General features: G+C 34.9%; 2 protein-coding genes across 5 annotated transcripts in view; both read left to right on the top strand.

Moving 5' to 3' along the window:
* Positions 1-11,936, top strand: part of LOC106787017 (potassium voltage-gated channel protein Shaker) — a 165,785-nt gene that overhangs the window by 47,533 nt on the left and 106,316 nt on the right. Inside the window, exon 1 of one of the 4 annotated variants that reach the window (XM_014748995.1) lies at positions 2,984-3,075. The exons of the other annotated variants lie outside the window; for them this stretch is intronic. Within the exon in view, the coding sequence (XP_014604481.1) occupies positions 2,999-3,075 (77 nt within the window). The 5' untranslated portion in view covers positions 2,984-2,998. Of the gene's footprint in view, positions 1-2,983; positions 3,076-11,936 lie in introns of those variants that run through there. 4 annotated transcript variants of the gene reach the window in all.
* On the top strand, positions 9,787-11,936 carry LOC106787018 (type-2 histone deacetylase 1-like). Its single transcript, XM_014748997.1, has 2 exons — positions 9,787-10,366; positions 11,768-11,936. Exons 1-2 carry the CDS (start codon positions 9,891-9,893, stop codon positions 11,790-11,792), a joined length of 501 nt encoding a protein of 166 aa, XP_014604483.1. The 5' UTR covers positions 9,787-9,890; the 3' UTR covers positions 11,793-11,936.

Here is an 11,936-nt window from a genome sequence, read left to right as displayed (position 1 = left end):
TATAGTCGATCGAATGAATTATTGGAAAATAATATAAATACATTATTTATTTTCAATCGAAGTTACTTAGGAAATGATCTTCAATGTGTTAATTACAATTGATAGGTGTATATATTAAATTATTTCAGTTTAAAGTATTGKAAAGATTTATGCAAATTTGTATTTAATGTAGACTCACATATATTTTTTAAAATAATACAATTAAATAATATAATTTTTATTTTAGTATTTTGATAATAAAAATATATTCTTATTAATAAATTGAATACAATTGATCCCCAATTACAATTGATCGAATGAATCATTAAAAAATACTATCCATTATTTCAATTCCTAAATTCTACTATATTATCTGATTAAATTTATTTAGATTAGATGTGATAATAATTAATAAAGTATTCGCGAGTAAAATAAATAAAGAATAAAGAAGTATAACATTAGTCAGAGGGGTGTAGTTTATTATACCACTTTTCAAACGTTTTCGTTAGATCGTTAAAATGTTCGCGTGAAAAGATTTCCAAGCTCATTGTTCCGATTGTACATTGTCATAGGGCTAACGTTTCATCGTCCGTGAGGTAAAAAGCTTTTCATACGAAGCAAATGCTTCAAGATGAGAAAATATTGTCCTCGGTTCTAAACAAAAGTTTTATACCATCGGTATGAACGAACGAACGAACGAACGAACCTGGTAACGTTGTCGATTTTCACGGAAGGACGACGTCAATTTTATTTCTTTGATAGTCGATCCTTCAACCGTGTGCTCTCTTATCCCTTTTGATGTCGATATCATTGTGTTTATTATATCGTGCAAATACAAAGGAACACAAAAAAAAGAAAAAGGAAATGAAAAAAAAAAACAGAAATTCCACAGATGGTGCACGAGTGGTGTACGTTACCATAATCGCAATAGTCACGGCAGCTTTGAATAGTTTAATGGGTTTTTCATTGCATACACTTAACAAATATTATTTCAACTCGTAGAGATATTTTATGTGCTTAGATGTATTCCTCTTAATTGATAATTTATGCCGACCAGATATATATATACATGTTACCGTCAAAGCCAGATATCAGTCATTGCTAATAATTCTTCGGCATTGTTATCAATGCAAAGCTTTGAAAAGTTTTACGTAAATATTTTTTATACTAAAAGTAAATAGATTTTAATGAAACTTATTTTAAATTAAAGTACACTCTTTTGTCTACGCGTAGAATACCATATCAAGTTATAAATCAATCTGAAAAAGTTCATAAAATGACAAAGAATGCAATGCTGTAAATTGTGCATCTTTACCATTTCTTTGAAAAGTTTTGGTAAATATTTTTTATACTAATAGTTAATATATTTTAATGAAACATATATTAAATTGAAGTACACTCTATTGTCTACGCGTAGAATACCATATCGAGTTATAAATTTAGCATGTAAAGTTCAGGAAATGTCAGAGAATGCAATGCTGTAAATTGTGGATTTTTTGCAATTTCTTTGAAAAGTTTTGCTAAATATTTTTTATACTTAGAACAAGCGGATCTTAATGATTTTTATATTAAATTAAAGTGCACTCTTTTGTCTGTATATATGTTTATTTATATTTAGAATTTAATTTATAAAAAATGATATAAAAGAATTAGAGTAAAGAGCTCGTTTTGATCATGAATAGGAAACGATTGTTCATACTATTGACTTATCAATGACTCGAATTATATTTGTATCGTTAACCACGAAGCAAACATAGTTCTTGGCGAAATGCCCGTCAATGTTTTGCAATGGTATTCCGAGGTCAGACAAAAGCTTTCGAGCTTCGTTTCCAAAATATACATCAGCTCTCGTCTCGTCCAACGTGCATAGGAAAGAGAAAACGAACTATTCAGGGGCGTATGTCAAAACCATTTATTTCAACCTCCTTCTCGTACGTTCAATTTTATTTCGTTCTATTTTTATTTCGCATGATTTTAGGAAGAAATATTTTCCGAGAGAGAGAGAGAGAGAGAGAGAGAAAAATAAATTCATTTCCTCGGTTCTCTACCGTTCGTTTTTTTAGAAACTAGAAAATGTTAACAATTTCCTTTGATTTTTTATATCTTTTTCTGTTCGCGTTTTGTAGCTGTAATAATTTAACTAATATTTGTTTTTTTTTTCTTCTTACATCGTTAAGAATATTTTTTTCGGTGTGTAATATTGTTGGAAAAGAAAATAGAGAAATTTGTAATCTTCGAAAAAATGTTTACGATACGCTCGTATATTTTGTATATCAAAAAATAAAGAAGACACACACACACACACAGGTATGAATTTACGAAGTAATTATTAGTAGAAGAAGTTGTCTATCGAATTTGATGTCACTTAGATTAAGTTGGTGACGTTAGTGAACGAACGGAAATAGATAGACCTGTGAGAGTCGTGTCCCCTCTTTTAAAAAGGAGAGTAAATGGAAGGGGCTGTTATGTTCACAGTAAGAAGATTGTATAGTAAAAATAGTAGTGGTGGTGGTGGATGAATGACACTCAAAGATGCAACACTAAATTCTTTCAAGTCGCATTATTATTATGATCGTTAGCTCTTTCGAAGAAGAATAACCAATAATAATAATAATAATAATAATAATAATAATAATAATAATATAAGAATAAGAGAGTAGTTAAGTTCATCGTTGAAGAAGGAAACGTAGAATTGTCATTCGTGAAATAGAAATTCATTTCCTTATTATATTCTCTCAGTTTTATTTTGTTAATTTTTTTTGTTTTTGTTTCTTTTAATCAAATATTTGTTTTCTTCCATATTTTGCTTTTTTATTATAATCATCAATATCGTAATCATCATTATCATCATTATAATTATTATTATTGTGCTATTATTGTTCATCGTGACGTGCTTACGTGTGTGTATCGGCCTGTCTGTCTCCTCGCGAGAGAGGTATCACCTACTTCGCGTATTCTAATGTGTTTTACTTGGATGCTGTTGATCTGTATTTAATCGGGGGAAAAAAAAAAAAACACTATGCATGCAGCAATAGGAAGTGCCTGTGTAAATGTATCCGTATCTCAACGACGTAAATCATCGAATTATAAGGAAAGGTAAGGGAACCGAATCGATTCCCCCCCTTTTTCTTTTCTTTTTTTGATATTTTTCATCGTCTTCTTCTTCTTCTTCTTATTGTGATTTTTTTTTCGTCTATTTCGACACTCCTTATTGAATGTTATTTTTAATCAGACGAGACTAAATTCAACATTGTGTTATTTCGATAAAGTACAACTTGATAAATCGATTTGTCGATAAACGATATTATTCAATAATTGAATCAATGATTTGTTAGTACTTAAGGATATTATGTTTACGTGCATGTGTGTGTGTCTGTGTGTATGTGTGTTTGTTTGTAATATAGTTTTGTGTATGCGTGCGTGCATGCATGTGTTTTCTTTTTTATCTTTTTCACCAATTTGTAAACTTTCAATTTCGAGAAGACTTTTTCTAGTAGGCTTTTTTTTCTCTTTTTTTTTTTTTTTTTTTTTTTTTTTTTTATCGAACACGAAACAACCAACGCAAATGTCTTTTTCATTAATTAATTAATTAATTAAGTTCGAGTAAACCTCCGCCATCTAACGCAAGCTTAAGGAAACCGATAAGCCAAGGAAAGCTCTTTCGAGCTTTTCTTTTTTTTCTTTTAATATATTTTCTTTTTCTTTTCACCTATATGTGTCCCATTCTCTCTCTCTCTCTCTCTCTTTCTGTATATTCCTCTTTTTTTTATTTTACTTATAAGTTTTCGTATATTTAAAAAAAAAAAAAAAAGAAATTATATCAAATGTTACTCAGATATATAATTTAATTTTAATTATTAGTTAAAAAGTTGGTCACGCATGGGAAACCAGTGGAAAAAAATGTAATGTTTTGAATTGTTGAAACAATTTGTTGAACAAATTTGTATTAACATTTAACAGGTGGCTTGTAAAATCGAAGAAAATTGTCTTTAAGTCTTGAGATAGATCGTCGAATGACAGTTTAGAAATACTAATTCAATGGATAGCATCCGTGAGAAAGAGGGGCAACTGAACCTTGCAGTATTGACCCAGGTCAGAGGTTGCCTGCAGGTAATCACGATGTTCCCTACCTCTCTACCGTTGTTCAAACGAACGTTTCTCTGCATTCGTTCTTGGTATAACACGTATTATTTGTATATACGCATATGCAGTACTACTACTTCTCACGTCATACACTTTTATCAAATGATTTTACTTGTTTATTTTTTTTTTTCTCTCTCTTTTTGAAATAATTTTTACCTCACACTACGTAGACCAGGTGTGTGTGTGTGTGCGTGTACATTTAATTGCAAATACGAAATACAATGATTGATCGTTATTTGTTGTTTGTGATTGTCGCAGTAATTTTTATTCGTTAAAGAAATTGAAAAAAAATCTATGCGCGAGATCCCATAACCTTTGCATCGTTTTATAAGTTTCTTTTTTTTTTTCTTTTTTATACAAACGATGTCAATGATACGAAGAGTTTCTCACTAGGTCGTCGAACGTGTGTATAGGAACTTGCTGGTAGTACAATTGCGTACTCTACAATAACCAAGTTATTTTATATTAATCGATAGGAATCGTATTTATTAAGATGAAGATCTTTCACGTTTGATTTATTTACTATTTCTTTTTTTTGTTTTCGTCCCTTTTTCTTTTCTTTCTTCGTGTTTTATTATTGGAAACGGGTCATTTATTTTTAACATTTAAATTATTTCGTTTGGAAAGTTCTTTGGTACGAAAAAAAAAAAAAAACTTACGACGAAGATATCGTAATTATATTATTTATTTTTATTCCCCGTGAGATGATTATTTTATTTTCCATTTTTTTATTCACGTATTTTCGTATAAAAACTATTCTACGTATTTTTAAATGATTATTTTTAATTTCTATATCGTTAAGAAAAAATATTGAGGGAATGATGAGTGATAGATGATCTTTAGGGGGGAATAAAAAAAAAAAAAACAAAAAAAGAGAGAAAAAGAAAATAAGTCGATAAAGGAATGAACGTTTTTCATGATTGCCTACTGTTCATTATAAATATCTAGATCAAGTTAGTATAGAATACGAATGGTATTTATACGTATATAATATCTGTATATACGTGTATGCGTGCGTTTACTTATGTATTTGTATAATCGTGCAGTAGCTAGCACACTCGTTACTCTTGAAACTGTTTATGCATGTTGTTTTATCGATATTCTCTTCGATGGCGCTTCTTTTTCAAGAATATTTTCAACATATTGTACACACATAAACACGTAAACATTAATTTAACAAATGTTGTTCATTAATTCATATTATTATAATAATTCAACGCGGTATAATATATCATATATAAAATATCGTCGTTTATTTTAAATCAATATAATTTTTTTTCATAATTTAAATTAAATAATAAACAATATGTCATCTCTTGTCAAATCATAGAAATAATATAAAAACCATTGAAATACAATATAACAAATGTATTATACGATTTAATATATAATAATAACAACACGATATTAAGAGATAATAATATAATGAAAAAATAGATTTGTTATAAAAATGATTGAACAATCAAGTTAATAATATCAATTCTTTTTTTTTTGTCCCTTAGCGATACCGCAACGGTAAACGATACAATTATTAACACGTTCCGTCGGTAGGGAATGTCGATGAAGGATTAGCCTGGCTGCTCGTGGTACACATGCCGTGCGTGTTCTCTCGATCTCGAATAGTGGAACAGGGCCGCGAGAGAGGGTGAAGGGGTTGAGAAAGAGAAAGAGAAAGAGAGAGAGAGAGAGAAAGGGTGAGGGTGAGGGTGAGGGAGAAAGTAAGCAGGCAGATTGTGGCCGTAGTTGAGCAGGTCGGTGACATGTATGCGGCTCACCTCGACGTCCCTGCAGGGCGCCGTTCCACAAACGGCGACCTGAACAGAGTCCCCGAGTTTTGTGTGTTACGGGGTTCGGTGTGGTGCTAATATAGCGTGCTGTGTTAGTAGAGTACAGCACCATTTACCCTTCTTCTCACTCTTTCTGCAACCCTGTCGAAGGTGGTGCAGGGGTAGGCCAGGTGTAGGGGCAGGGGCAGGGGCAGGGGTAGGGGAGTGGGTGGAGTAGGTGGAAAAGGTGGTGGAATACACACGCGAGAAACGGAGCTTGGAAGCTCAGAGCTTTGCTAAAGGAAAAGAAGTACGCGGTCAACCTGCTGACCAACTATGGAAACGCCTCCTCCTGCTTACCACTATMCCTGCCATAAAGCAGGTTATGCATGCTGGGTCAGGAAAGAGAGAGGAGTCAGTTATACCGACGCCGTCCTACCATTCGCGTCACTCATTTGCCTTTCGAGAAACGATAACCAAAACTTAAACTCATACTTAAACTTAAACTTAAACTTAAACATTAAACTTCAAACGAAAGTCAACAGATAGTTTTTTTTGTCGCGATTAATATCCATTTTTTGTTCATTCGAGATAATATATATATATATATATATATATATTATATATTATATATTATATATGTATATATATATATAACTTGTGTGGCAGAACTTGTCGTTCTCTACCACCTGCTCGACCCGCTCGACCTTTCTATCTACCTGCTGTCTTCTTTCATTTCGGACAACAGTTGATTCGACTTAGTCGTTTCTATTGTGAATATTAGCCTTGTTTGACCGATCCGTCGTCACGTGCTACGAGAAACTTCTCGGTAAATTTTTCTTTATTCTCTTTAATTCGAATATACTATTTCTCTCTTTCTTAGCTATCTTTTTTCTTTTTCTTTTTGAATTCTGTCAATTATTCTCAGGAATATCATCCTGGTTCATTTATCCTGTCTCGTAGTTTTGGATTCCACGTGACACCGTTCCTTTTCGATGAGCTAAGGGGATAATTGGATTATTAACGTTGTCGTCTTGTTTTCGTGTTATATTTCGATTAGAATCTTTGTACAAGTTTGATTACTTAAATAATAATTATACAATAGTTAGGAAAATGGGTTGAAATATTATAACGTATTTAGAATTCCATATCGTTTTGAAATATTTCCTAAGGGGAAAATGTTTAAGTGGAATTTTATTAAATTTTTGAATAGAGTCTCTCGGTTGAATTGTTTTTAAATCAATTTAAGATAAACTATAGTTTATTTATCCATCGTTCATACATTTTACAAGGGAAATTTGTTTAATTTACATATTGTTGGAATGGAAATTTCTTAGAGAGTTTAAAGTAACCATAAATAGTTGTCTCTTAAAACAGCGACTATCTTCAGAGCTAAATCTTTTTCAATAAGGTCGGTAAAAAGAGTACGACCTTTATTTCAATTTACAAAAATTTTATTTCCATCGAAACTGGACTTGGAAAGACAATTTTGATATAGGTTCTTTATTTAACCCAGTTTTCATCTTTATTTATATTCCTTTGACAAGACTTTATCGATGGGTCAGTTCGGAAGAATCGACTGAACGAAAAGGAGGTTAGCGTTACAGTTCAACCAAATCCTCGACTATTTCGTAGTATTGAACGGGCGCTAGTGGCGCTTCGAAATACCGACATCTCTCGGGTTCTAGTCAAATCAGCTAGCTGTTGAAAATTTTGGCGGGATTTGACGGAACTTATGAATTTAGGCGGGATTTAACGGAACTTATGAATTTAGGCGGGAAACCGAGTAAAATCGTTCGTCGAAGTATACGAAATTGATTTAAAAGTATAAGGACGATTTAAAAATGATCTAAATATCCAAATAAGATAGGAAAGACAACAATAAATTAAAAAACAATGCATAATATTGTTTCAAACAATTGAATGCAAACGCGTGACGCATTTGTTTAGTGCGTATATTATTTTGAGTTGTGTTTAAGGTATCATTCATTAAAAAAGAATCATCAACGTAGAAACATCCCTAGTCGTATATTCATTTTTCTCGTTTCATTGATATTATTTGTGATTTGAAGAACGCGGCATATTTGGTATCTCCATCATACGGTATTCAGTTGAACTAAAGGCATTTGATGAGGAGCGTCAAAGGGGTGACTTTTGGTTATCCAACTAGGGGTTGATTGGACAAATAGGGAGGGGCATAACGAAGTGGTAGATGTTCAATGTGAATGGAAGTATCCATTCGTATAAATGTAAATTGATTAGTTCAGGGTAAAAGCTTTTTCCTAAGGTCGAAATAAAGTTAAATGGGAATGTTGTTATGTAGGTCGACTGTTTCCCGCTTATTCGGGACGATCTCATCATCACTGACCTAGCGAACGCGCCACGCTGAGCTATTTCTAACGCAGACGCTCTGTCTGGCCAGTACGTCCCTACACCACTGTTTGGAACATCCCACCCACCAGCTGTCTCTCGCATACGTACACACTTGATACGAGATCTCTCTCTTTAGTTAACTCAGTGCTGCCACCAGGCGCTTCCTTCAAAAATTAGGAACATGGCTGCCAGGGAGTGGAGGGAGCGGCCAGTGGTGGTTGATCGTGGTGCGAAGTTGAACGTTTCTAAGCGTACGAATAAACTATCATACTCCTTAGTACATTCCATTGTGAACGATATCGTATGTAGAAAAATTAGTGTCTCATCGTTGGTAGTGTCACGTTGTCAAAAGCTCGTTATCTCGTTCAAGGACGCGATGAGACTTGCGAAATCGAATTGAGATGATCGACCAGTTTACCAGTCTGCTGCTGCTGCTGATGCTGCTAATGTCTTCTCATTAATATATCATGTTTAATTTAATCTTCGATCGTGTCAAGGTTTTTATCCAAATCGTGTTAAAGTTTCGTGAAAGAGAAAAAAAAAGGATAAGTAGTTTAAAGGAGGCCGGTAAACTTTTCGAGTAGCGTAGAGTCACTCGGGCACGCGTTTTTTGCGCCACCCAGCGGTATTTTTCTCAATCATAGAGCGAAGGTTTAGCCTGTTAGCGGGTTGGTTGCGCGCCGCCCTCGTCGCGAATAGAGTCGGCGTGATCGTAACCGCGAAGAAAGGATTCATCGTATAAGTTAGCACCGTGTTAACCTCTTGCACGCGTTCTTATCCTATTGTTAATCATCACCACCCATATCATCTATATCCCATTTCTAACCGTTCAAAATTCATCTTTCATTTTTTTCTTTTTTTCTTTTACATTACTTCTCATATCCACCATCTTTCATTAAAACGTGACGGACGAATATTTTGAGCATCATCGTAATCATCGTCATCGTAATCATCGTAATCATCGTCGTCTTCGTTGTCGTCGTCGTGAGAAAAACGGGGTTTGATAATCGGGGGAAAATAAAAGAGAAAGAAAGAAATTAAAGAAAGAGAGAAATCTAAATGGCGAGGAGGAGAATATGGGATAGGGGAAATAAATAGTAAGAGGCCGAGGGGTGGAAAAATAAAAAGCGTCGTGCATGAGGCCGAGGAAGGGAAGGTACCGGGTCGGGACCGGTCGGTGGGTCGCCTTGTATTTTGGGTGTTATTCGAGCGTGCTGTCGCAGAAGAGAGGAGGAGTACGAGGAGAAGAGGAAATTAAGGAAGAAGAGGAAGAAGAGAGAGGTGGTGGTGGTGGTGGTGGTGGTGGCGGCGGCGGTGGCGGAGGTAGTTGTGGTGGTGGAGGAAGAGGAAGAGGAAGGATTAAGAATAAAGAAAGAAGAGAATTTGTAATTGGAAGAAATAGTAGAGGAGGAATAGGAAGAATACTGATAAGTTGAAGAGAAAGGATAATAAGTAGAAGGAAGGAAGGAAGAGTGGAAAGAAAGTAAGAAAAATATAATAAGAAGAATAGTTACGAAATAAGAGGAAGAGGAAGGGGAGGAGGAGAAGGAGAAGAAGAAGAAGAAGGAGGAGGAGGAGGAGGAGGAGGAGAGTAGAGGAGGAGTTTACGGCTTTGAATCGAGGATTTGAATGGGTGGGCCAGGAGCCGGTAGGGTAACAGGGCACGAGCTAAACGCGGTGCCAAAGAGCAACGTCGGTCACGGGGATCGGATCCTCGTAATCGGCGAGCCACCAGCACCAGGCTGTCCTTGTCATTCTGCTTGTCCTGCTCGCGGTCTAGCACAAGGCGTCGCCTCCGCCCAATCGCCGGCCTCGCCGCCGTCTCTCACCTCCCTTCACATTGCCAATAACAACAATTGTTCTATACTTACCGGCAATAATAATCGTAATAATCGTAATCGAAATCGCAACCGTAACAACAATACCAACAACAACAACGACCATTCGTCAAACGTTGTACCGAACGGTAGCAGTATCAATACCAGCACAAAAGCTAAGGCAGCAGCTGCCATGTCCTCACCACCAAAGCATCGAAGGGCCTTCGACCCTAATGACGCTACGGTCAACGATTTTCGCCGCTATCGTCGTGTTAAGACGAGACAGCGGTGAGTCTACCTAACCTTCTTCTTCTTCTACTACTTATTATTATTATTATTATTATTATTATTTGTTTTAATTATTAATATATAATTCCTCCCCTTCACTTTCCCATTTTCTTTTCTACCCCGTCCCCTTCCCTTCTTTTTTCCTTTTCACTCTACTCCGTTTTTTGATATATTCTTATCATCTTATTATCGTTCGTTATTATTATTATATACCATTACTGTTACCCAATTACGAAATTATATCAGTTTCCTCTATCTTTGACTTCCTTCTTTTCCCCCTTTTCTTTTTTTCTTTTTCTTTTTTTTAATCCGACGTCTATCGTCTTTTTTTCGATATGCGAGTACAAAATCAGTTCCCATATATAAGCTCGTATATATATATCAAAGTCCTTTTTAAATACATTGGATCCGGGACACATCGGGATTGGATGACCCTCTTTCTTTGAGGGTCATCAATTTGAGGCCTGATTCAATTATTGCTTTTTTAAATGAAACCTTAATGGGTTTTTATCCGAATAAGATGAAAGTTTTATGATAGTAACCGGGAAATAATAATACGCGTGTTTTGTGTATCTGTCTATCTGTCTGTGTGTGTGTGATATTAAGAACGAAATAAATTTCTATTCTATGACACAATCTCTCGTAGTTTTTTTTTTAATAATTCACTTTACTCGATTCTCGAATCATATTGAGTCGTTTTCCTTCCGGGATAATCCCATCGTGAATCATCTTTTTCTTTTCCCCTATATCTATCTCTCTCTCTCTCTCGTTCTTTCTCTTTTTATCTCAATCTCTTTAAATGTCATGTACAATAGATTGGGGATAGAAGGATTGCGCGTTCCGGATTTTCCAAGGGAATGTCACGGGGATGTACTGCAGTGACACGTGCTGCGCCTGTCACCGATTCGACGTTGAACTATACATTAGGTCAAATCGATCGCTTTTGATAACGTTATAGTAAACGTACTTTTGCATATGTTGGTTAACATTACTAATTTCTCTTTTTTTTTTGGGATTTAATTTTGAACCCTATTTCGCGTCGTACACTTTTTCTTTGTTTCTTCAATTAAATTTTTTATTGGTTGTTATTAAAAAAAAAAAAACGAAAAAAAGAAAATTCGAATTGTTATTTATTTCATTTTGATTTTTTTTTCTTTAAAAGACGTGGCGTGATTTTACGCGTGATTCGAATCATTGCAATAAGGAATTTGATGGACCTACGTTTACTAAATAAGGGAGAGAGAGAGAGAGAGAGAGAGAGATAGGAATAGAGTAGTACAAAGGGAAAATGCGATAGACCGGAAGACGATAGACCTAACAATCTCCAGTGTTTAACCCTCCATTCCTGAACCCTTCCACTTCACGCAGCTTCCACTGATGCCGAATGCACAATGTTCACAGAGGCTTTGTATGTTCCACACCGTGACCTTGGGCGACGGACACAGACCTTCCTGACATCTCCCGACACATCCATCAGCACTAAAGGCATTCAAACACACACAAGCTTGCGATGTTCGATGTTGGGCCGCTTATTACATGGTTGTAATATCCCCTGCCATGAAAAAAAAAA

This window comes from Polistes canadensis, unplaced genomic scaffold (genome assembly GCF_001313835.1).
Source record: "Polistes canadensis isolate GaletaPanama2010 unplaced genomic scaffold, ASM131383v1 scaffold_90, whole genome shotgun sequence".
Classification (NCBI taxonomy): domain Eukaryota; kingdom Metazoa; phylum Arthropoda; class Insecta; order Hymenoptera; family Vespidae; genus Polistes; species Polistes canadensis.
This window is presented reverse-complemented; position numbering and strand designations above follow the sequence as displayed.